The following is a 26,037-nucleotide window of genomic DNA, read 5'->3' on the forward strand; positions in this document are numbered from 1 at the left end:
CTTTCGGGGGATGCGATTTTGAGTCGTTTCGGAATTCTTCAGGCTATGTTTTTTTCATTTTTTAAGATTTTTGTTGAGACCATATGACATCACAACCAATTGAAAACTGCTTTTTGTTCTTTTTTTGATGCATTTTTTGCTGAAGTGGGTGCGTGACGTCATTTCTCACTCTTAGTGGAGCGAGTTTTTTGTTCATTGGCGTGATTAAGTTTTTGGTCACGTGAATTACCTTTGTCAATAATGATTTCTGCACTTTGAAATTGACTTTCCGTTACTTTAATTCAAAGAGATATGGTCAAGTGAATGTGTTTCACTCTAATTGAAGGTTATTTGAGAGCAGCTAATCGAGGCAGCAATTACTTATACAGATCCTTAATCAAAATATAAGATCTCATCCTTGAATGAAGAGTAATAGTTTTGGCCTGTCTTTTTATGTTTTTTAGACTGCAGATCTACAAAGCTATTGCGGATATTTGCTGCAATCTGCCAGCTATATATCCTTTATTGCTTTTTTTACTATCGAGCTTTAATGAAAAGGAAAATACTTCTTGATACATGATTATTGTATTGTGTCTCCGTTAATTGTAGGCTGAGTTAATGTACGAGGCTGAGTTAAAGATTTTTAAAACTGCAAAAACCATTTGTAAATCAAACTTTTTACCAACGTGACCAAGTTTTGCCTCTTCTTTTTCTTTAATTTTTTTCCAACATTGGATCCCAAAATTAGCAATTGCTAGTTATAGACTTTTGGGGCTTTCTTGGCAGGTAATTGGAAAACTAATGACCAAACGAGGCTCAAACCTTTCGTCAATTTCTATAATTATTTTGACATGCTGCTATTCTGGTATCCGATGTTTGTCTCATCGTTTTCTAACCAAGAAACAAATTCGATTCAAACTGATTTTTTGCTTTATACTGAAAATGGAAATGAATAAAGAATCGCAATTGAAAAAAAAGCAGTTCTTTAATAGTTTGTTTATTGTAGAAAAATATCTTCCTCTTCCATTTTCAGCTACTTAATCTCTAATGCATCTAGAAATTTCTTTTGAAAAAGGCTACCTGTTTTATAATCTATCACAAAATTAAAAAGAATGTGGAAACAAGTTGCTCATTGTGTGAACTTTTACTCCGACTTGAATTTTGTTAGACTGTCGCCGGAATTTCTTCAGAAAGGAAGTGCTAAGGTGTGACCGATCCCCAAACTTATTGTCAAATCTTCGAATAATGTGTCATTGGTCATACTTGAAAACCAATTCGTAAACTTGTTTGCTAAAAACTGTAATCTTATTCAGATCGTTCAAAAAGCAAAATTGAGGATACGCATCTGCGATGAGCATGTTTTCATCGTTTCAAAATTTTGTGATCGCAAAATACCTTTCCTCCTTCTGTTGAAAATATAGTTGGCAAGATTTTTGAATTAAAAGTTCCTGTTTTGAACCATTTCTGATACCAAACAACATTGATTGCTTTTATACAAATTTAATTTTCATAATTTCAGTTTATTTCTATACCAGTTATGCCAACATTTTTCTCGAAGTTTCCCGAGGTGTGTAAAAATGATTTGAAAAGTTGAAAAAGAGTACATTTTACATGTATTTTGTCAAGTCATTTTCTCGTTAAGACGATTGTTAGGGACAGTTGAGTACTTAATAGCGTCAATCGGATATTAAAGTACCGTCTTTAAGTGTTTTAATTGGTTTTCGCCTATTTTCCACTAAAAGGTTGGTTGAAAATATTTGACTTATGACTACCAAAGTTAGCTTCGCCTAATCGAGCTGCCCCCTAATATCCTACGCCCCGGCTAATCTTGCTAATTAAAAACTGTACGCGTAAATGCCGACTGAAATACTCCAATTTTTTAAAGTTGTAAAATTAACCAGAACCGTCGGCTTGAGTTCAAACTGATTGGTACCTTTGTCAGTTTAACCGACCAAGGGACGTTTAGAAGAAGACCGAATTATTTGATATCAAAAGTTTTTTTTTGAAAAAAAAAAGAATCGGATAGTTTCTCTGTCTAAATTATGGTGCTTTTCAAATGACTAGTTGATATATTGTTAAGCTGCTGAATGTTTGCTCATTCCCATGGCACAACAATTTCTAGCAGATTATTTAATGATAATAGCCGTTCTCGCAATTGTTCTCACATTACTTCTATATCGTTTAATATGCGTATATAAAGCTGATGTTGTTCCAGATGTAGTTATGCCGATACAGGTGCGGCCTAGGGAAGCAAATTCATTTGAAACCCTTTTGGGCGACAGTGTTACAATTCACACTATCTGCGAAAGGCTATCGAACCCTGCATCGCAGCATCTTGCCCTTAGAGACCTCGGAGTGCGCATAAGTGGGACTATTTTCACGGTGACGTTCAAAGAAAGTGGTTTTGCATACGCCGATCCGTTTGGAGATAGAAGGTTGCTTGAGCCGACCAAGAGCTCGAAGAGTTTTACTGTGAATGTTCCACTTGTGTTAGAACCCCTGTACCCTTTGTCAGTGGTGGTGTCCCCGGAGCCTATAGTTGAAGACTGTGTCAACTACTTCGGTCACATTTCAGTCAATACTCCCAATTTGGAGAAGAGGTTTTTCAAGTCTTCATTTTTTGTCTTTAATCATGTGTCTAGTGTTCAAAGCATATTAACTTTGCAGATTTCGTCAAATCTGTAGTTGCACTTCTAATTTGATTGACTGGATACTGCTCATTTTATATTTTACGATAGCTTAGGAGTTAACCCATAGTATACCAAATTTTTACCTGTAAGATCAATTTATTACAAAGAATTTTTTAGCAGTCATACCTATGTTAAAATATGATGTAATGATTAAATTCAGCCCCATGAGGCCGCTGAGCCAACTGGTCCACATCGCGAGAGTTTCCATCTTATGATCACAACTTATTTTCTAGTGTATACTCTAACACCTTGCAAAGAATTCCATTGAAATCCGATGGGATTGCTCCTTATTTCAGCCCCCACATACACCGCAAACTTCCTACTTTGAAAAAAAAGGAACGCTTTCGGTGGTTATCCGGAAATGATTGGGGCAGATCAAAATATTGGAAATGTGATAGAATCGAGTTTTTCGTCGCTACATTCTGATAACAACAATAGCCAACTATCAGATTACTTTGTTCCAAAACACATTGAAGTTTGGATTCCTGGTCAAATGAAAATTTAAGGTGCAAAAGTGACGGGATACAAAAACGGCCTACCAAAAATCCGTTGTTGACTGGAACAGAAAATATAAAACATCGGAAGCCCTTCTGCTTGGACAATCGTTTGACTGAAAAACTGAAACATTGCCCAGAAATGTTCACTCGCTTTTACCACTGGGCCAGGAATACCTAATCCTCCAATCTTAGCAGACAAACTGAACAATTTTCGTTGGGGATTACTCACATTATAAATGTTAGTTACGGTTGATATGAACTGGTTTTTTTTTGAATCTTCTAGTGGTTTCAAAAATTCATCGCAACCTGGGACAACTCTCATGAGAAAATTCCATTCGGCCTGGACTGATTTAGTGAACACCGAGAAACTCTCATGAGGGCAGAAATTGGTTGCAGCGCTCAAAAGTTGAATCTTAGCCTGCCAATTTTTGATTTTTTCATGAACAAATTCTTTCATGGTAGTTTTATCGCGAATGAAGCCTCCAAGATAACGTTTTCCAGTTACAGTTTTCAAACCGGTTTGCTCAAAGCAACTCTTGGCTTCATCAACATGGTCTGGATGAACAATAAGGAAGCTTTTTTTGGCTCAGGGTGGTATCCATACTTTGGCCCCTCATCAACTACTTGTTGCAGCCACTGTTTTAAGTCATCGAACTTAGCGCAAGCCGCGGCATCAGCTGCATAAAAACTTTGTTTATGTTTCGTCGGGTTGTGAAATTTTTGTATTAAAGGCGATAGAGCAACACCATAAAACAGCATTGAAAGAGGATCGCCTTGAGTTGTCCCCTCTTCGCTGTGGATAAAAACGTCAGTATTGCTCAGCACAAGTTTAGAGCTTTCCTGGTAACTGTTGTACAGAAAAGTGGAAGCTCTGGACCACAGGGTTCTAGCGTTTAGAAGTGCGGAACTTCTGTTTATAGAATTGAATGCATTTTTTGCATCAAGCAGCAACAGACCAAAACCATTGGAGGACTTTATCTCAAACAACTCTCGAAGTCCATGAATCGATCCCTCAATTCCACATGACACTCCACCCGCAAGTTGTTCTGATCCAAACGCATACGCCAAGTCATCACCAGTTAAGTCAGCTACTGCTTTACCAAGTAATCTTCGCAAAGTTTCACCAATGCCGATTGGTCTGACTCCTGGCTGTTTATCTGATGCAATAAGTCGACATGAGAACAAGGCTTTGATTTTACGCCACGAAATGATTTCATTTGCGATCAAATTACCTAGCTGAGAAACTAAGTCTCTCAATCTGGAGCTTTCGAGGCCAAACCTAATTAACGCATCAAACCACTGGTTGGCGTCTGATCCAGAGGGTCCTGAACTACCGAAAAGTTTCTGGGCTTGTTTTTCAACGGTACTACTTAATATATTCAGTTTTTCCAGAGGAGGAAGTTGTGATATGTTGAATGTCCCCTCAAATAATGTTGAGGCTTTCGGGTGCTTTTCTTGCAGAATTTCGGTTACAGTTCTTCCGTCTTTTAAATCAGAAGGCTTAAGAACACTCGTTCCGTTTTTGTCTGCAAGGAACCTTGTTGCATTTTTGATGTTCCCTTCTTGAACCATTTTCGCAAACGCTCGGAGTTTCTCCTCGGGGTCGCTCTTTTGAGTTCTCGCAGCTTTGCTCGAGAATTGAGTACATCTCTTAAAAGATTGAACAAGAGGTTGAAATTTTTTCACCGACCACTCCGTCATCCTATTTTCAATTGTTATTTTTACATCTTTGGAGTGTCTCACTTTGTTGTCTCTGTGGAGTATGAGAGCCGAAAAAACCAGAAGTCGCTCTGATGGAATATTTGATTTCAGGAACAATTCAAGTTCGCAATTTAGCATCTCGACATACTGCTTACCAATTTTTCCCGTCGGCACTGTGTAAAATTTGCATCTGCGTGTGCAAACAGTATTCCATATATCTTTCCAAAGCACTTCGTTCTCATGAGGTACGCAGTGAAGAATTGATTTCTTGAGCAGTGAATTGTATTCCTGTTGTCGAGGCTTTTTCATCTTCACCACATTTTCTTTTCATCTGTTCAATCCGAGTAGAATTTTCTATTAAGAGTTATACCCGGTTACTACATTTTTGTGGAAACTCTTGAAGACCAGATCAAACTCTCATCACATATTTTAGGAGCGCAAAGCATTAGCAAATGATAATGTAATTTAAAGCTTAACATCTAAGACCTGAGGTCTGGGCTGCCGCAAGCCATCTCAAAAATAATTGAGCTATTTGAATTGTCAAAAGCATCTTCCAGATTGATAGCATATTCTCCTTGGAACCGAAATAAAAGGCACACAAAAAACGAAATAAATGTTTGGAAGCATGCCTGGAGAAACGTATGTCTCACATTTTTAGTTTTCAGTGTGGTGGCTCGAGAGCGTCAAGTTTTTCTAGCGAGGCTAGCTGATAGATTGTCGTCAAAATGTGAGAAACGATAACAACAATCATGAATTGGGCCAAAATTGTGATTTTCAGTGCTACAGGCCACCAGCCTTTGCATTAGAGGAACTGGATGCAAGCGACAATCATTTCAATTTGAACACGGCGATTTTCTTGCTGAAAGGGGAAAAATACTTTGCTTTGAATTGCTCAACGGAGAGGCTTCCATATTTTAGAGGGGGTTACTTGATTAAGAGGGTCGAAGTTATTCACCCAAAGTGACTGAAAGTTTTTTTTAAATGAACATATTGCATAACTTTCCTGCAGCGCGAAATTTTTAATTTCACCCAATTATTCGATAATCAGTCCCGTTTTAGTCGCCCATGAGAGAGATTGAGAGAAATTTCGTCCATCGCAGAATGATAGTTTCTTTATTTTAGGTTCATTCCCTTAACAGGGAGAGGAAGCGCAGCATTGGAGGGTCGCCCGAATGACGCCCACGCTGGGTTCGTTACAGGAGGTGCCTGTGCCTGTTTCCAAAATAGGTGCGCTTTTATCTTGGCTATAGCGGCAGCTGCTGGAGTGGGTTCTGCTGGAATATCTCAAATTGGGCGAGAAATGTTCCAGATTAACGAATTATACCATGGTCGAGACGAGATTTTAGACTACAGTGTATACTGCGCTCAAACGAATTTGAGAGATAGATTGACGTATACGGAGTTTATGATGCAATCGTATCCTAATGAAAGTGATCACCCACCTGTGTTAAAAGCCGTTGGTGAGAAGGGTCAGTTGCCTCAAGTGTATTATAACTCAGTCCTCCTGAAATTATCACCCTCAGAATTTCAAGAAGATCGCGAAAGAGCTCTGAGTTCATCGTACTCATCGAATTCAACGATAACTGCGAAAAGACTGTTTTCTGTGGAAGATGCTACTACGATGCTTGTTAGCAAGAAATGTGTCAACGTTCTTCGACACCCAAATAAGTGGAACATTCCAACCAACAAAGGTTTTAACGTGACTCCAAGAATTGGCGATGATTTCATTTCCACGGCAGCTAAATTTGTATCGCTTTTTGAACTTGTACAGTTGATAAACAGCTCAAATGTTAAGCAACAAACTGTTGCTCTGAATGAATTGGGAATCGAAATTGTGGACAATGAATTGAAGATAGTCTTTCATGAAAAAGACCCGAGTCGTAATGGTTTCTTGCCTAACAGCTCTGGGAACGAAAATTTCCAGTCAGCTTCGATTTCTCTGTCCTTCAGGGAAGATCTGATTTTGCCTTTTGATTTGAAAGTATCGGACCAAAGTTTTGTTAGCGATGGTGTCAACTTCTGGGGTGGTCTAACAGTTTTGGGAAATCATTTTGTACCGGTTCCAGGGAGAGGAACGATTGCTGTGGAACCTTACGGAGCGCAACAAGCGTATACTACAACTGGACCTGTTTATTCAGGAGTTACAGCATCTTTTGTAACCAGATGTGCCTTAGTCCTTTCAATATGTAAATGCTTCGGAGCCACCCAGGAACAACTTCAACAAGTACGTGAAATGCTTTGTAGCGTTGATTACGGATTACATAATAAATCGGATATAATTTGCTATATGGCAGAATGTCTGAAAAATTCCAAAACTGTAATGCCTTCGTACACTGCCTTTATATCCTTCGTATATGACCAGAAGTCATGGTCATCTTCTCTGTCGTATCTTTTGAAGAATTCTTGTCCCGAACAGGCGTATTTTGCTAGTGTTACTCAGTATTTATCAGCTGAAGAACTGGAACAGGATCAAAAATTGACAAATAGAGAAACAGCCAAGGCAGTTGATGAGGTAGATTGTGCCAGTATATTGGGTCTCACGTTTTTCCCTTATAGAGCTAGGCTGGGCAAAGATTTCCCAAGAATGTCAGATTCGAAGATGTGTAAACTGTCTGAAATGTTTGAACAGTTTGCAACTGTAGGAACCTTAGAAAAGCAGGCTGCTTTGTTCGATATGAAAATATCTGGTGGAATTTTTGCGGTCAATTTTATTGAGGCGGGAAATCCATACGCCAATCAGTTAGGAGACAGAACGGAAGTTGTCAAAGGCGTAAAAAGCTCGATAAGTTTGCAGGTTCCGCTGCCTGAGCCAAGCGCAGCCAAGAATTTTGATTACAAACCTATGCAAGTCTCTTTGAAACCCCTCTTGGACGACCATGTCAATTACACAGGTATGCTGAAGGGCGAGACACCCTCGGGTGAAAAGAGAGAGGTACCGCTGGTTGGAAGAGGCACAATAGGGTTGGAAGGCAAAGAAAGTGGTGATTGCCATTCGGGTTTGGCAACCGGACCTAATTGCTCCACGTTTCAGAATAGAGCAGCGGTTGTTTTAATGACGGCAGCAACCGTCGGGCTCAACGAGGACTCAATTAGACAAGTGTACTATATGTTAAAAGGTTTGGACGATTGTTATCATGGACGAGGGTTGTCATTGGACTACGTTTTTTACTGCGTACGCACCTCGTCCAAAAACAGAAAAAGTTATTTAGAATTTGTGAAAGAGAAAGTAACTGATGAGTATATGAGGAACTGCACGGTGACGTCGTTGCTTTCAACTGGGAAGGTTGGTGAGAAAACCCTTTTGAAGGTCTTGGGAAAATTGTCACCTGAAGAACAACAGGAAGATTTAGATGCCTTGGACACTGGGGGACATGACCACCACTACCATCATCATCATTCGGGCCAAGATAGCGAGGATTCCAAGATAACTGATAAGCGTTTTAGTTCTGCTCACAGAGATTGGTCGAAACCGTCAAAGGGATCAGCCTCAGCTGCAACTAATACTGAGCAGCGACATCTGGACAACGAACGACACGTTCACTTCCACACTGATCCTGTTCAAGTTATTGACTTGGAAGCTACTGGTGACAAAAGGGCAGCTGAACCGACGCAAACTCAAGTTGATCACAAAGCGAAAAATGTCCCTACTTACACTGTGCCTAACTATAGGAGTACCGAGCACGGGGTGTACTCTACAAGTATAATTGCGAATTCTGGCAGTCTTCAAACATCTATCTATAAGCCACTATCAACCTCCAATCAGATGGCGGCCATGATCGACCTAATGAGTGATTCGGCGAATACGTCAATTTCAACAGCCCGAGATGAACAGGAGGAGGTCAATTCGAAGCAAACTTCTGGTATTATAAGCAGTTCATCATCTGACAAAAAAGATGGCAGCATCCATATTTCCAAAGCATCCAGCGAACTTAAAAGTGCCTTCGATAAAACTCAAAACGACAGTCATCAATCAGAGCCTTCAGCTTTGAATGTATCGCCTTATCAAGCAAACGAGAAAAATTTGAGTGCAAAGAATGAGGGTTTACTGGAAACAATTGCAAAGCATCTGAACCCTGCTAGTATTAAAGTTAGGCCCAGAATGGGTGTGAACTTTAAGAACTTTGTGGGGCAAAGCTTCTCAATTTACGACGTAGTGACGACATTCAGGCGCAAACAGAGTGAAGCTCTCTCGATGTTGGGAATTAGCATCGAGCATCATTCGAAGACTTTCAGCCTAATTTATAGAGAAGAAGGTACTCCGTATTTGGAACCGAGTGGTAACCGGAGCAAACTGGCCAGCACTTCCAAAATTATGGAGGCTTCGTACTCTGTTCGATTAGCTCGAAATCCTTCTGAAGATTTGGATCTGAACATCAGTCTGGTTCCATTTGAGAGCGAGGGTGTGAACTACATTGGCCGTATTACGTTCAATTCGCCCCTCAATGAGTACAGATACATTCCACTTGTTGGTAGAGGAACTATAGCTCTTGAGGGCAAAGAAGCAGGAGATGCTCACTGCACTGTCTGTGTTAGTGGGTACAGCGCTACGTTTCAGCAACGTGTGGCATTCTGCTTTGCGATTCTTGCATGTTGTGGAGGCACTACTCGTGATCTGGACGATCTGTCAACTAGTCTGAAAGCTATCAACGACTTGTTTCACGGACGAGACGAGTTGTTCTATTACACCCTTCAATGCTCTAAGAATCCGGCATCGTCTTTGCCAACTTACTTCAAATTCATGTCACATCTCTATCCTATTCCCGACGATGAGGGGAAGAGGAAAGAGCAGGAATTGAGTCGGATCCCCCCTAATTTGTTGAGTTTGGCTAGGAGCGGAAAGCCATGCAAGAGTTATTACGCCCAGTTGATTGACGAAATGAGCAGAGACGAAATCAAACAAGATCAACTTAATACCTCTACCGTGTAAATCATCAATTGCAAATTACATCACAAATTTTACTTCAATCAGTAGTTTCCTGTCTATCCTTAAAATTGACGCACATTGTAAAGGAAAAAAATACTCCGCAAAAATCAATAACTCAGATGAAAGTGTTTGTGAAAAGCTGTGTTCTATCTCTATCGTTTCTGCGCAGCATTATTAAAAATTTAGTACGTCTTAGAAAATCTATATTGGCTTACATTATGAAAAAGTTCACAAATTGTAGTATAGATGTGAAATGCATAAACGGTTTAAATCATGCCTGTGCAGAAGTCGAGACAATGTTCATAAATACCATTTTTAAAGCTGTGTTCTATTATTCACACGCCTCCCCCAGCTGGAAGTCTACTTATACAAGCCTGTTGTTGACAAGTTCTGCTACGGGATGAAATAGTCATTGCTCGTGCATGATTTAATATCAAATGTGACGGAGAAATCAAAAGTCCGTCACTTTAGAATGGGGTCACTTTTCTTGATCCACACCACCTGTTCATATGTCCAATTGTACATAAATTCTATCCTGAATTTTACTTTACTCAGATTCAAAATTACTACTTAGCCAAAATTATATTTTCTATGGACCAATTTAGTATCAAAATTAATTGTCACTGCTCCCTTGTTTTAAAATAAAGCCAGTACATTTAGAACGCACGCAGTCGGATCGGTATTCTATTAAACTTTATTTTGATGAAATTATTCTCTTGAGACAGCATCGCAGAAAAATCTTGAAAACGTCCTTAAAGATTTTCAACTAAAAGTCCTGAAGATATGCAGATAGGCCACCTGTTTTCATTGTTGCTGGCAAGTCAAAGCTGAGAGAAGCTCGTGCGGTTGTTTTGGTTTTTGCCAACAGTTCTTCGACGTTTTGAATTTTTACAAGGATAAATTTTGATGCATTAGAACATTTTTTTTCGCTTTATTTTCTCCCAATTTTCGCTTTATTTTTCCAACTAGAAGACAAAGGTTAAAATTTTGAAATTTAAATTATAAGACACGGGACTCATCGGAGTTATTTTTAATTTAAAAAATTTGATACCAAATAATTGAAGTTACATATTCGCTTGCAGCCAAATTGTTTTATAATTGCTCGGTGCTACAGTGTTCTTATGCTAGTTTTACCTTGACCGATTTTTCGTCTGACCCTTTTAACTTTTCGTCCTCAAAAACCGGTAAAGCCCGGAGCGCATTAAGTGGCTGAGCAGCTCTCTTAGGCCCTTACGTCTTACTAGTCTGTGTTCGATTCATTGAAAAACTGTTATGAGGAGAAAATATGCTGTGAAGCGAGGTTCTTAATCCTCTCACTCACCCCCCCCCCCCAAGCACTCCCCTGTCAACCCTTTTCCGCCTTGCCATTTCAACCCCCCTATCGCCCAGTCCCCCTCCCCCAAACACTTGACTCCCGCCCCACCCCTAACTCCTCTCAGCCCCCACCCCCAATGCTAACATCCCTTAGCCCCAACTTGTTACTACCAAAGCCAACGTTTGAGAGCAATTCGCCTGACTGCGATTGCAAAATTTTTTATACTGGGTCTCTGTATTCACTGATTGTGGATTGAGACCATAATTAGCTCAATTTCAAAAACATGAGTTGAAAGGAAAGTCTTCCTAAAAAGTGAGCGCATACAGGCAAAAGACCAATTAACATCAATGAATGGGAAAAATCAAAGAACTTAGAGTAATTAGCGATGAGCGAAATAAGCTTGAAAATTATAGCAAATTGTATAAAAATCAGTTAGCTTTTGACAAAAGACATTTTCTATCCCAATTACTCTGTCCCAATAAGTTGAGGTATACAGTCCTTTTGGCTCAGCAAGAGAATGGCAGCATTCTGTCAGGGCTTAATGATAACACCGCTAGTGTCTTTCTACACCAAATGTATCGATCGGCCAAAATTGATTGAACCAAAAAAACCTGTTGAAAATATAGTCCCCCTATGTGGTTCGGAACAATTAACTGCTGACAAAAATACTTCTCGAACAGTTTTGTGTGTCACTAAAAACCACCTGTGATCGAGACAGACTGAGCTAAATCCTCTAAAAGATTAAACCAATGAAATCACTTGTAACGAATTCAAACATGGGTGAAGTATTTCTAGACCTTTTTTAATAGTTTCCTGGGCACGTATGCTCAATTTCCTTGTCATTTAAAACTAATTTCGTGCTGTTGTTCCAACGACATGCCTCTCTTTGGTCGAGATCTCATAAGCCATTAGACCCCTCAAGACCTCAAGAAGATCCTAGATCTGATAAAACTCTCCGTAAACTTTCAAACTAAGCGATCCACAATATTTTACGCTCTCAATGTTATCTTACTATTAAATAAGATCAAAGTCGGTGCTGGAGCTATCGTTGTATCGCATCGCTCAGAGTTTTTTTGAAACTGCATTTCACATAAACACATGTCTATGCCTCCACGGCCTCTTTCAAACGAACAGACTTCAAAAAAGTAGGAGGCAAGCATCCAGTTTTTTGTCGGACAAATAGTTGAGACTAGATGTCAACTGCAGAGTCCAACGAACAACAATTTCTGTTTTAAAGTGATTGCTAAAGATTTTTCGTTATTGCTAAGTAAATGTAAACTGCTTTGACAGTTATAAAGAATAGGAGAGTTTTTCGAAAAAATAAAGGTAAAAGCCCAAGGCCAATTGGCATCAAAGGAGGGGGAAATTCGAGGACCTTAAAGTAGGTCGCATTGAGCGAAATAAGCTTGAAAATCATAGCAATATTCAGAGATTCTATTGAAAATGTGCTTTTGAATTAGCACAAGCTTTCATTCAACGACAATACATAGTAAATGATGCGCTAGCACGTGCGCTAGCTTTGCCTTACTAAAGAAACGCGTTGAGAAAAGATCTGATATATCAAAGAATTACCATACATTTCAGAACGAGAAAGCTTTATTTTTTTGCGTCCTGAATGTTATTTTGGGGTGGAAAAACACTCTGAAGCTAGAAAAAGGACTCAATATATCCGGTTAGATCGTATTTGGTTGTTTTATTCTCCCAAAAGGTTTTGTAGCATTGAGGCATCCCTAAAGAAGTAGTTTTAAGCTGACCGCAGGTTCCGTGAGGTGCCACTGGGCAGTTTAAAAAACATGCCTCACAAAAAAGGCTCTAAAATAAAACAAGCGTCTTCTGAAGATTTTCCATGCGGTATATGTAGTAACAATTGTACTGCATTTAGCATACAATGCTTCAAGTGTCTCAAATGGTTCCATGTTAACTGCACAGACCTGTCATAGGAAAATTTTAGGACACTGGGGAACATTAATGGATGTTTTTGGGCATGTGTACATTGTCGAAATCAAGTCGTGATTCCCCAAGATCAGTCAAACATTAAAGACGAACTATCTCAAAAAAATGAGGATATGAAAAGCAACTTGAAATCTGAAATAGAATCATTCAAAATTGAAATTCGCGATTGCATAAGAAATGTTCACACAAATATGAATTCAAAAATTTCCGAAACAGATAAACATTTCCCTTCAAAAACACCAAGTGACAAAAATCAAATTCAAAAAAGTGAAAACCTAAACAAATTGATTCTTTTTGGAGTTGCTGAGAAACCCAAAGATGGTACGGGAACAACTTCAGCTGATCAGCTACGACAAGAAAAAAAGTAGAAGAGATTGCAGTCTTGTGGAAATGACAAAATCATGGTTGAAGATGTTATCCGGCTGGGGAAGTTTGATGAAGCAGCACAAAGAACACGTCCAATTGTAGTTAAGTTGACTAATCGTTGGAACTATCGACTGCTCCTGATGTCGAATCAAAAATTGAAGGCTCAAAACATTTTTGTGAAAGTTTTCTTATCCAAAAATGATTGGGAGAAAAAAGAAGCTACTTGACTATCGTTTCAAACTTGCTCAAAAACTGAAGATTAACAGATCAGAAATCAAAATTAGATCAGGAGCGTTGTTCATCGAGAACCAGCTCGTAGACATAACTCTCTCAGTAGAAGAAACATGTCAGAAGATAGGTCATCAAACAACTTCGCGTTCATGACTAGAGGAAAAACAAGAACTGAAGATAGGTGTATTGAACTGCCGGTCAATTTTAACAATTGATCGCAGAATGAATCTCGATATTTTACTAAGGGAACATAATATTGACTGTAACATGGCTTACAGATGAAGTAAGAAATTCAGAAATTTTCCTAAATCGGCAATATTTCGTGCAGTCCAGAAAAGATAGAAAAGTTGGAACTCACAGTGGTACTCTTATTGCTCATAAAACAAATCGTTGTTTCAATCAAGCAGCAGAAATTGAAACAGACTTTGATTTTTTGTCATGTTCTGTTTATTTCCTGAACGACATTGTATTAATAATCATCACCTTGTATAACTCTCCACAGCAAATACCGGGTTTCTGATACAGATATACGAAGTTCAATAAGTATAGTATTATTTAAATTGGAGTCGCTTTTCGACTCCAGTACTCAGAAAAAATTGATAATTATGAATGGTGATGTAAATTTTTCACATGCTGACTGGAATACACTTTCTAGTAGTAATGAATATGAAAAAGCTTTCATAAAAGAAATAGATGCTCTGAACCTTTGCTCAATCCTCGAATCCAGCTGTTGTCCCGACATCTTTTTATGGAATAATCTGGTGCAATATAATCTAGTGGTTGAGGCTAATTCCTTCTCAGATCAGAAATTGCTCATAGCAGAAATTTCTGTCAGACTCACAAGAAAAGAACAAAAGTTTCTTTTCCAAAAACTCAACATCAACAAGGCAGATTGGCACTTATTCATCTCTCATTTTGAAATCGCTACTATGTCAAACAGATGTCCCAATGACTTGCTACATTGCTTTTATCAGAGTTTCTACAATGCTTGTGTAAAGTCAATACCTCGTATAAAACGCCGGCTTGACGCACCATCTTATATGTCTTCCCATAATGTACATATAGAAAACAAGCTGAAGACGCTAAGGAAAACAAATAAAAGCTCAGAGCAAAATTAGAAATTTAGCGGTGGAGTTAAATTTATCCTTGCTTAAGGACAAACAAAATTTTATCGAGGGTTTCTGTATTTCAACAAACAACGATGCATACAAATTTTTGCGAAGACTAAACCAAGAACAAACTTTCCCCGAGAAAATGAAATATAGAGGCCAAGATATAATGGGTTCTCAGCAAATTGCGGAAAGTTTCAACGAGCGTTTTTCTTCAGTATTTATCGCAGATAATTCTGACATTGTTGTGCCTGAAACAGCTCAACCATAGTTTTTTCTAGACGATATCACATTCAACGCAAAAGATGTGCTAGACGAAATATCACAAATTAAATCTGGTGCCAACTCTTATGATCAAATAACACCATCACTTTTTAAAGCCTCAGCACCGTACTTTATAAATAGTACCTCGTATATATTTAGCTGCATTATTAACGCTTGCCAATTTCCCAAAGTCTGGAAAATCATACACGCGCGTCCTCGTCACAAACATGGTAGCAAAAGGGAAATTAAAAACTACAGACCAATCGTAATGCTCTGTGCAATTTCTATAGTTTTTGAAAGAATAGTTTACAAACAAATTAAGAAGACATTCGAAAGGAAGCTTTGCACAGCTCAACATGGTTTTCGGCAAAAACATTCAACAGTAACCCAATTGTTACTATATTGTGATAACTCATATCAAGCTTTAGACGGAAATTCATCCCCGATAACAGTTTACTTGGACATTGCTAAAGCTTTTGATACGATTTTTTTTAATATTGTGCTTCAAAAGCTCGCTCGTTTTGGGTTTGATGAAAAGTTTTTAAAATTTTTTGCTTCATATCTGGTTGATCGACAGCAGGGAGTAAAAATTGCAGACAGTTACTCGACTTTCTCAAAAATCTCAAGCGGGGTTCCCCAGGGATCAATATTTGCTGTGTTTTCGTTCTCCGTGTACATAAATGACCTACCTGATCAACTTAATAATAAAACATTCCTTTATGCCTAAGATACGAAAATAATAGGACAGATTTCAGAACGTGAAGAACTTCAGTTTGATATAAATAGAGCTATCGAATGGTCTGGTTCAAACAAACTAAATTTCAATTTTGACAAATTCAGCATTCTCGAGTTCTCACACAAAAATACATATAATTCGTCTACAGAGTTATTTGCTTAAGGAATTGCCATCAAAAACGAAAAACAAATTCAAGATCTCGAATTAATTTTTACGGCCATCATGACTTGGAATTGTCACCTCGAAATGGCGGTAAAGAAAGGTTTTCAAAAACTGAATCATTGAAAAGTCATACCCCGCACCACAAAAGAAACTGTCAAATGCACGTTGGTGAAAACATATATATTATCTGCGGCCTTTTATGCGTCAAATGTCTGGAACACAGGACCACAGTATCTTCAACGCTTGGAAAGACTGCAGAGATCATGTTTAAAATGGATAACTTGCCGTTCTGTTTTGGGTGACAAAGAATACGTTGAGAGCCTAATTCGAAATCGCCTATTGCCAGTCAGTTATTTTCTAGTTCTTAATGACCTAATTCTGCTTAACAAGATTTTATTGGGCTTAACTTCTATGAATGCGTCAGACCACTGGTCATTAACTTTTGGTTGTCCAAAGACCAGATCAAGTGAAAAATTTTTTATTGAAGCGAGAAAAACATTTTGGAAACGTTCTGAAGATAATTACTTTAATAGAGTAGCCCGATTCAATAATTCTTTGTCTCAACTTCATCTCTCATTTTGAAATTGCTACTATGTCAAACAGATGTCCCAATGACTTGCTACATTGCTTTTATCAGAGTTTCTACAATGCTTGTGTAAAGTCAATACCTCGTATAAAACGCCGGCTTGACGCACCATCTTATATGTCTTCCCATAATGTACATATAGAAAACAAGCTGAAGACGCTAAGGTAAACAAGGAAAAGCTCAGAGCAAAATTAGAAATTTAGCGGTGGAGTTAAATTTATCCTTGCTTAAGGACAAACAAAATTTTATCGAGGGTTTCTGTATTTCAACAAACAACGATGCATACAAATTTTTGCGAAGACTAAACCAAGAACAAACTTTCCCCGAGAAAATGAAATATAGAGGCCAAGATATAATGGGTTCTCAGCAAATTGCGGAAAGTTTCAACGAGCGTTTTTCTTCAGTATTTATCGCAGATAATTCTGACATTGTTGTGCCTGAAACAGCTCAACCAGAGTTTTTTCTAGACGATATCACATTCAACGCAAAAGATGTGCTAGACGAAATATCACAAATTAAATCTGGTGCCAACTCTTATGATCAAATAACACCATCACTTTTTAAAGCCTCAGCACCGTACTTTATAAATAGTATCTTGTATATATTTAGCTGCATTATTAAAGCTTGCCAATTTCCCAAAGTCTGGAAAATCATACACGCGCGTCCTCGTCACAAACATGGTAGCAAAAGGGAAATTAAAAACTACAGACCAATCGTAATGCTCTGTGCAATTTCTATAGTTTTTGACAGAATAGTTTACAAACAAATTAAGAAGACATTCGAAAGGAAGCTTTGCACAGCTCAACATGGTTTTCGGCAAAAACAATCAACAGTAACCCAATTGTTACTATATTGTGATAACTCATATCAAGCTTTAGACGGAAATTCATCCCCGATAACAGTTTACTTGGACATTGCTAAAGCTTTTGATACGATTTTTTTTTAATATTGTGCTTCAAAAGCTCGCTCCTTTTGGGTTTGATGAAAAGTTTTTAAAATTTTTTGCTTCATATCTGGTTGATCGACAGCAGGGAGTAAAAATTGCAGACAGTTACTCGACTTTCTCAAAAATCTCAAGCGGTGGTCCCCAGGGATCAATATTTGCTGTGTTTTCGTTCTCCGTGTACATAAATGACCTACCTGATCAACTTAATAATAAAACATTCCTTTATGCCTATGATACGAAAATAATAGGACAGATTTCAGAACGTGAAGAACTTCAGTTTGATATAAATAGAGCTATCGAATGGTCTGGTTCAAACAAACTAAATTTCAATTTCAGCATTCTCGAGTTCTCACACAAAAATACATATAATTCGTCTACAGAGTTATTTGCTTAAGGAATTGCCATCAAAAACGAAAAACAAATTCAAGATCTCGAATTAATTTTTACGGCCATCATGACTTGGAATTGTCACCTCGAAATGGCGGTAAAGAAAGGTTTTCAAAAACTGAATCATTGAAAAGTTATACCCCGCACCACAAAGAAACTGTCAAATGCACGTTGGTGAAAACATATATATTATCTGCGGCCTTTTATGCGTCAAATGTCTGGAACACAGGACCACAGTATCTTCAACGCTTGGAAAGACTGCAGAGGTCATGTTTAAAATGGATAACTTGCCGTTCTGTTTTGGGTGACAAAGAATACGTTGAGAGCCTAATTCGAAATCGCCTATTGCCAGTCAGTTATTTTCTAGTTCTTAACGACCTAATTCTGCTTAACAAGATTTTATTGGGCTTAACTTCTATGAATGCGTCAGACCACTGGTCATTAACTTTTGGTTGTCCAAAGACCAGATCAAGTGAAAAGTTTTTTATTGAAGCGAGAAAAACATTTTGGAAACGTTCTGAAGATAATTACTTTAATAGAGTAGCCCGATTCAATAATTCTTTGTCTCAACTTAACAGTTTTGCTAACTATTCACCACACAAAAATCCATGTCAGTTTCGAAGAGAAGTGAAGAACTTTTTGGAAGGGGAGGCATTGAAAAGATTCAAATATAAAAGTTACCCTTCAGGATGGAAAATTTTCGAGAAACTTTAATTATTGAAACTTGATTTCTCCCCTTATCTGGGACTATCAAGCTGGTTGTAACCATGTTTGGTTGAATTCAATATTACTATTATTATTATTACAATCATTAGAGCAGACTAATGCTCAGTTTTCGTTTTGATGCTCAGATTACTGATGAAGTTTTCTATTGGTTTATCACGACTATAACTAACAATGACGATATTGTATCTGAAAATATATCATGACGATAAATTAGTTTTCAAATTGGTTGAATGCGGTTGTCTTTATCCTGCTCGCTCTGACAAATTGAGACGTTGAATAATTCTTGTGTTATTGATGCTTTTACCCAATCAGAAAACGAAGTTATCGTCATTGTTTATATTGTGAGAAAGGTCCAGTACAGTCATTCTTTTATCGAATCAGTCTAATCAGCTTCTCAATTTGTTTAAACTTAGTTTCTGTACTGTTTTGTTTTACAGATCACACAATGGCGGTTAAAGGCGAGCTGTGTTTAATGGAAAGTCTTCCTATCGAAAATCTGTCTGATACATTTTGTTGCTCACTTTGTGAGGGAGAATATTGCGTTGAAGAGAAGCTCCGATGTGTATCTTGTGATTACGTTGATCTCTGTGAAACCTGTGTGAAATCTCATTTGAAAAAATCGCATGACGTCATTGACACCCTTGGACGCAATCCTGCCTCGTGTCATAAACATTACCTACTTTTGACCCTCTATTGCGAAGATTGCAATGTTGCCTTTTGCCAAGCGTGCTCTGAAGAACATTCCAGTCATGTTTTTGTCAATGTTCATCTGAAAGCGTCACAGTTCAGAAGACAAGTGTTTGAACTCATTGACAGAAGTGAGTTGTTGACAAAGCCGCTCAAGAAACATTCTGAGGACGTCACCGAACTTAAATCAAGCTTCACTACACGAGGAGATCTCGCGGCTTTGCAAACAGATGTTGTATTAGAGGCACTGAAGCCTTCGGTCAACGAAGTTGTGGCCAAGTTGAAAAAGTTCGATGGCAAGAAGGAATCATCGTTCTCAAATACATTGGACGAACTGAAGAAACAGTCTGATGAAAATGACGAGTTAACATGTACTTTGAAAAGCTGGCTGTCATCTAATGATACACAACTGGTTCGCCGATTTATCGATGAGATAGATTCTGTTAACTCAAAGTTGACCCGATTTCGGGAAGAAACGGAAAATGTTAGATGTATCATTAGTTCAAAACAGAGCAACAGGCGCACAGAGGCTGGAAAAAAGTTACTCGATGCTATTGAAGAGTTTGTGTTACCTACAGATAACCACCGCATGGTTTCGATTGCCAAGAAAAAATCTAGAATGACATGCGTTAAAGACAGTTTGGGGCCTTTTGAACAGTACATAAAAACGCCAGATTTTGTACTGGCTCTCTCAAGCGGCCAACCGGAAGTTAATGTATTGACAAGTAACAGTATAAATGAGTTAGTGGTTAATAATTCCAAGTCTTTCATACTGGACTCAAAATTAAAGTATAGATACACGAGTATTGATCAGAACTTCTTGGTGTTTTTTGAATTCAGCGAAATCTCAAACTCGGTCAGAATGCATTACAAAGACCTGAAAACAGTCGGAATTGGGCTTTTTGGAGACTCAATTTCCTTTGGCTCAAATAAGTACTTGTTTTCTAAACCGAAGAAGATACTAACGGAAGACAGAGTTTTTGGTTTTGCAAAAAGGAGAACTGAGAACGGAAATTCGGTTCTGGGAACTTCCAAAGATGCTACTCTAAAATCATCAGGGTGGTCTCAAAATGAAAACAACTCCTCTAAAATTACTTTGCTGTCTGCGGCATCTGGGTTGTTCGGAGGCAACAAGAACAAAAGAGTTTTTGGCCAGTCTTCTTCCACTAGTGAAAATCCTTCTGGTAGGGATCAAAGTTTCACGTTTGCGTCCCCCAAGGTTTTGAAGTTAACAGATAATTCAAACGCGCCCCTGAACTTCAGAGAAAGACAAGATAAGGCTTGTCGACTTGATGCCATTTTCAATAGAAGTACGAGCCGTTCTATATCTACTCCTGTGCTGCAACCTGAAAGAAAACATGTTGATTTTGCGTGTGAAGAAGTTGACCTTGCGTTTTGTGATGGAAGTCTGGATAACATGTTGGCTGTTCGATTCCTCCCACCTAAGCCAACCAGGGTTGTTAATCTGATTGAATACATATATTGGCACGATGAGAGAAAGGCGATTTTGTCTTCTGTGAATAATAATCTGAAGCTCAGTTTCGAAAAAAGACCGAACGCGTTTTACATTTGCGACGACATTGCAGTTACTGTCGAAAGCAAGCTAGAATCTATCGACTGCTCCATATTTGCAGTATCTGATTGTGAGTTAATGCAATTTGAAACCAACAAGGTTTCCATTCGAAGAACTTGCAACGAAACCAGTGACGATAAATGGCAAATCGTGGTTTATCGAAATATGAACAATGATCGATTTTTACTGCTCGTAAATATGAGTACTGGTAGTATTTTTGTGTTACGACAGCAGACTTATGCGTTGGAATCGGTTGATTGTGGTTTTCGGTGGTCGCTTTTGGACGCGATTGACCTTGGAATCGAAGCGCTAACGCCTTTGAAACTTCTGATTGTTAAATGGATGGTTTACAAGGAAGCTTCCAATGATTTACAATACAAGATCGTTTGTGTAACGAATGAAAACTCGGTGTTCCGGTGTGAATCACAGTAAAGTTTTCATAGCTAATGAATTGTATAGACGATAAAATAGAAGTGCAGCGTCAGTTTAGATTAGTGTTATAGATTAATTGCCGACTGATTGATTGGAAGTTTCCAGAATTTAATAACAACCGTTATGGTTAATCTTATAGTCCTCGAATGATTTTATTAAGTAGTTTGTCGTAATTTATCTGATTGCGGGCTTAGATTGCAAAGATTTTTCCCAAGAAAAACAGGTTAAGGTTTTAACCATCTTCATGGTACTGGGGTATTATAGACAAAAAGATGTTGATAACATGAAAACAAATATTGTAACTTCTATTTTGAATAGCGTGAGAAATATCTATAAACTCTATCATTTCTATTCAGTTGACTCATCGGTGATAGTTTTAGCTAAAATATTGTAAAGTAGGTTAATTAAATCCATGATTTTGAAAGTGTTTTCTTCAAGCTTTTTGCTATCTTGCGTGTACGTGTAACGTTATTGATCACAGTAAACAGTTAGTCTTACTAATATTTTAATTGATCTGACTTTAATATAAACGAGGTTGCTCTGTAATTTGCGCGCATAATCTCCTCACTCATCTCTCGCCCTCTTCAGTTCACTTTTTGAACTTGAACACGATGTAAAATGGAACGATAAAAAATTAGCAAAATGTTATCACAACAAAAGAAAACGTTTTTAAAAACACAGTTGCTCTATCTGATCAATGGTATCACTGCTCCAAGCCATTCCTATGTGGGGAAATATATGAAAGCAAAAAGCGTACATATGTTTAATAGCCGCACAGCGATGGCTGGGGCTATTATTAGCCTTCTCTTGGTTTTTACGACTCGAAGAGGAGTATTGGTTTTCTTAAGGTTTTTACGACTCGAAGAGGAGTATTGGTTTTCTTCAGGTTTTCTTTCCGGAAGCACTATTCGTCCAGACGCTGTTTTGACCTAAAAGCGTAAGTGAGTAAAATTGCCGTGTGAACTAGATTTTTCTGAGCGAGAGAAGTTTTTTGATCATGCGCTGCGTTTAGTGAATGACTTTTTGACTTTGAAAAGTAGTTTTTGACTGCATGGCACATATAGATAACCGTTTTTAGCCGTTTTTTTTTCGTCTAAATGGCCCAATTGTTTTGCTTGTAATTTGGTTTTTTGTAGAAATTTTTCTTTTCGATGCTATATTGAAATCTCAACCTCGGAAATTGATACCACTGTGTTTTGTGGAGCATTAAGATTGCGTTTCAAGTTAAAAATTGGCACATTTCTTGATTTTTTAGTTAATTTTTGATTTTTTTTCTATTAATTTTGTCATTTTGGATCTTTCAACCGTCTGTTGGTCAAAAAGCGGTTAATATGGCAACTTATTTTTGAAAATTCATATACTCAATGCATCTTTCTACCTCGATATAATTTCGTTTTATAAAATTGTACATATGCTAATCCGATTTTGGTAGTTTTTTCCGATTTTTGTCAGTTTTTTGGTTTCTAATTTGGTTTTTTCTTACTAGAAATAGTCTTTTTGTGCAAAAAGAGGGATTTCAATTTCGTTTCAATAAAAGTACAATCATTTTTCGGCGTTAAGTTTTTTAAAGACAGTTAAAACTTTTTCATAAATGCAGTCTTAAAAGTTTTTGACCATTTTTTTTGCAAAGTGTTTCAATGTTCCGTATGTTTGGAGTCTGCTTTTTCCTTTTTTTGTTCTCTTCAGGAGGATAGATCTTTGTATCGGATGACTAGTTAACTTTTCTATGTCTCGAATGCTGAACAATGAAATGTATTCGTTTTTCTTGATTTTTTTAATTTGATTTTTCACTTTAAAAAATCAAGAATGTCTTTCTCTTACGGTGTTCCTAACATTGTGCCCATATTCTTCACATTCTAGTTTGTATCATTCTAGCTTTGTTGTGGCACATACATCATTTTCGTTATTCTAATTTTTTTCAGTTGTTAAAAAATTGAATGATTTCGGCCTCTTCTTAGATTTTCGTCATTTCTTTGGTTTGCAATTGATTTCATTCAATATATGGCAGTACTGAGAATTTGCTAGCAAGCCTTTTCCAAAATGTCGACTTATTTCTTTTTACTGCAACTTTCTTCCGGCCTTGGTATTAATTTAAACGTTTTTTGTGTTTGAATATTCTTCTGCTGCTTATGTCTTTTCTATGATCAATTTAATTTTTGAATTAGTATGAAATCATGTTGTCTAGCATATGTACAACAAGGAAAAAGCATTTGCTGTTTTTGGTCTTAATTGCAGTGATTAGAAGTGTAATTTTAGTAGTTTTCTAATTCTTTTTTGAAAAGATTTAACTTAGTTTCTAATATTATTATCTGCCGTTTGCTTTCCCGATCTTTGAGATTAGAATCGTGAATTTTCTGTGGGCAATTATTGATAGCCTTGTCAGCATTTTCAATCTATCAGTTTTTTGACCATCTTAATTGTTTCGGATTTTTTTAACGTTACCAAACGTTTTCAAAATAAAATTTTGCTGCATTTTGTTTCTCTTGGTAACAGTCGTTTAAGTTTCACCAATGTTTAGATCAGACCTCGGGAGGTAATGAGTTAATGGTTTAATACAAAAGGCATTGACTTCCGCTGCAATATTTTTATGTGAAGTTTTGACGCTTCGAGTCGGTTCCGGAATTATTCCGGCTATGTTTTTTTTTACCGGAAGTGCTTTTCGTTCAGACGATGTTTTGACCTAAAAGCAAAAGTGAGTGAAATTGCCTTGTGAACTAATTTTTTCTGAGCGAGAGAAGTTTTTTGATCATGCGCTGCGTTTAGTGAATGACTTTTTGACTTTGAAAAGTAGTTTTTGACTGACTGGCTCATATAGATAACCGTTTTTAGCCGTTTTTTTGTCTAAGTGGCCCAGTTTTTTTGCTTGTAATTTGGATTTTTGTAGTAATGATTTTTAGTCGATGCTCTTTTGAGTTGTAATCCCCGGAAATTAATACCACACGTTGAAGTTCAAAATTGGCACATATTTCTTGATTTTTTACTTAGTTTTTGGCTTTTTTCTAGTAATTTCTTCATTTTTGGATCTTTCAGCTGTCTTTTTGTCAAAAATCTGTTAATGTAGCAACTTTCCGTTGACCATTTGTGTACCCAACGTCTCTTTCTACCTGGATGTAATTTTGTTTTATAAATTTGTACATATGCTAATCCGATTTTGGTAGATTTTTTTCCAATTTTTCTGTTTTTTATTTTAGTTGTAATCACTAGAAATAGTGTTTTTGTGCAACATGAGGGACTTTAATTTCGTTTCAATAAAAATCAATTTTTGGCAACCATTTTTTGGCGTTAAGTTTTTGACAAACAGTTACATTTTTTCATAATTGCAGTCTCAAAAATTTATTGAATTTTTTATTTTGCAAAATGTTTGAATGTTTTGTATGTTTGAATTCTGCTTTTTCTTTTTTATTTCGTTCAGGGGATGAAGCTTTGTCTCGGTTGCCTCATTGTCTTTTCAACGTCTCGAATATTGAACAATGAAATATATTCGCTTTTCTTGATTTTTTGTATTTGATTTCTAACTTTCAAAAATCAAGAATTAGTTTTTTGTTACGATGTTCCTTACATTGTGTTCATATTCATCACATTCTTGTTTGTATTATTCTGGCATTGTCCTGGCAACTACATTTATATTTGTTATATTGATTTCTTAAGTTGTTAAAATTTGAATCATTTCAGCTTTTTCTTAGATTTTTGTCATTTCTTTGGTTTTTTCCAAATGATTTCATTCATCATAAGGCAGTACTGAGAGATTGCTAAAAACGTTTTCTAAAATTTCCACTTGTTACTATTTATTGCATTTTTCTTCCGGCCAAGGTATTACTTTAAAACGATTTTTGGTCTTTGATTATTTTAATTTTTGAATTAGTATAAAATCATGTTGTCTAGAATATATACATAAAGAAAGAAATATATGTTGTTTTTATCTTACTTGCAGTGATTCGAGATCTACTTGTGGAGGTTTTTTGATTTTTAAATTTGAGCATTCTTTTTTTGAAAAAGTCAACTTTGTTTCTAAGTTTTGTCTGCCGTTTGCTTTCTTGATGTTTTTGAGATTAGAATCATGAATTATTTGAGGGCAATTGATAGCACTGTCAGCTTTTTCAGCCGATCAGTATTTTGACCATTCTCATTATTTTGGACTTTTTTAACGTTGCCAAACGTTTTCACTAATATAAAATTTTGCTGCATTTTGTCTCTTGGTGACAGTGGATTAAATTTCATCAATTTTGAGATCAGACCTGAGGAGTTAATGAGTTAATGATTTAATATAAAAGGTTATGGCTTTAGCTGCATTTGGGGGTTTTTTGTGAACTTTTGATGCTTCGAGTCGCTTCCGGAATTCTTCCTGCTATGTTTTTTTTTCGTGGTTTGTTACGACCATATGACTTCACAACCACTTCAATTCTGCTTATTGGTTCATTCGTTCATGCAGTTTCAACTGAAATGCGTGCGTAACGTCTCGCATTGTTCACACGTGACTTACGTCGCTCTCAAAAATGACTCCCTCACTTTGAAATTGACTTTTGTTAATTTTAATTCAAAGAGATAAGGTCAGATGGGTGTCACTCTAAGTGAAGGTTATTTGAGAGCAGCTAATAGAGGCAGTAAAAACTTATACAGATTTTTAATCAAAAAAATAACATATCAGCCTTCAATGAAAAGACTAATTTTTTTATGGTCTGTCTTTACTGTTTTTTGAGGCTGCAGATCCACGACGCTATTGCGGCTATTTTCTGGCAATCTGCCAGCTATATTGTTGTTAAGGTACATCACTCA

General features: G+C 37.2%; 1 protein-coding gene across 1 annotated transcript; it reads left to right on the plus strand.

Moving 5' to 3' along the window:
- The first annotated feature begins 2,198 nt into the window (after positions 1–2,198).
- LOC142344692 (uncharacterized) lies at positions 2,199–10,421 on the plus strand. The gene is made up of 2 exons (XM_075396536.1): positions 2,199–2,579; positions 5,990–10,421. The coding sequence occupies exons 1-2, from the start codon at positions 2,203–2,205 to the stop codon at positions 9,792–9,794; spliced, it is 4,182 nt and encodes a 1,393-aa protein (XP_075252651.1). The 5' UTR covers positions 2,199–2,202; the 3' UTR covers positions 9,795–10,421.
- Positions 10,422–26,037: the final 15,616 nt, after the last annotated feature.

Source organism: Convolutriloba macropyga, chromosome 8 (assembly GCF_964194025.1).
Source record: "Convolutriloba macropyga chromosome 8, txConMacr16.3, whole genome shotgun sequence".
Lineage (NCBI taxonomy): Eukaryota > Metazoa > Xenacoelomorpha > Acoela > Convolutidae > Convolutriloba > Convolutriloba macropyga.

What these genes read in the sequence shown, in the direction of transcription:
- LOC142344692 (XM_075396536.1), top strand. Translation starts at nt 2,203, where the DNA reads ATGCCGATACAGGTGCGGCCTAGGGAAGCAAATTCATTTGAAACCCTT. An exon ending in ACTCCCAATTTGGAGAAGAG is followed by an intron (nt 2,580 to 5,989) that starts GTTTTTCAAGTC and finishes TCTTTATTTTAG; the next exon opens with GTTCATTCCCTTAACAGGGA.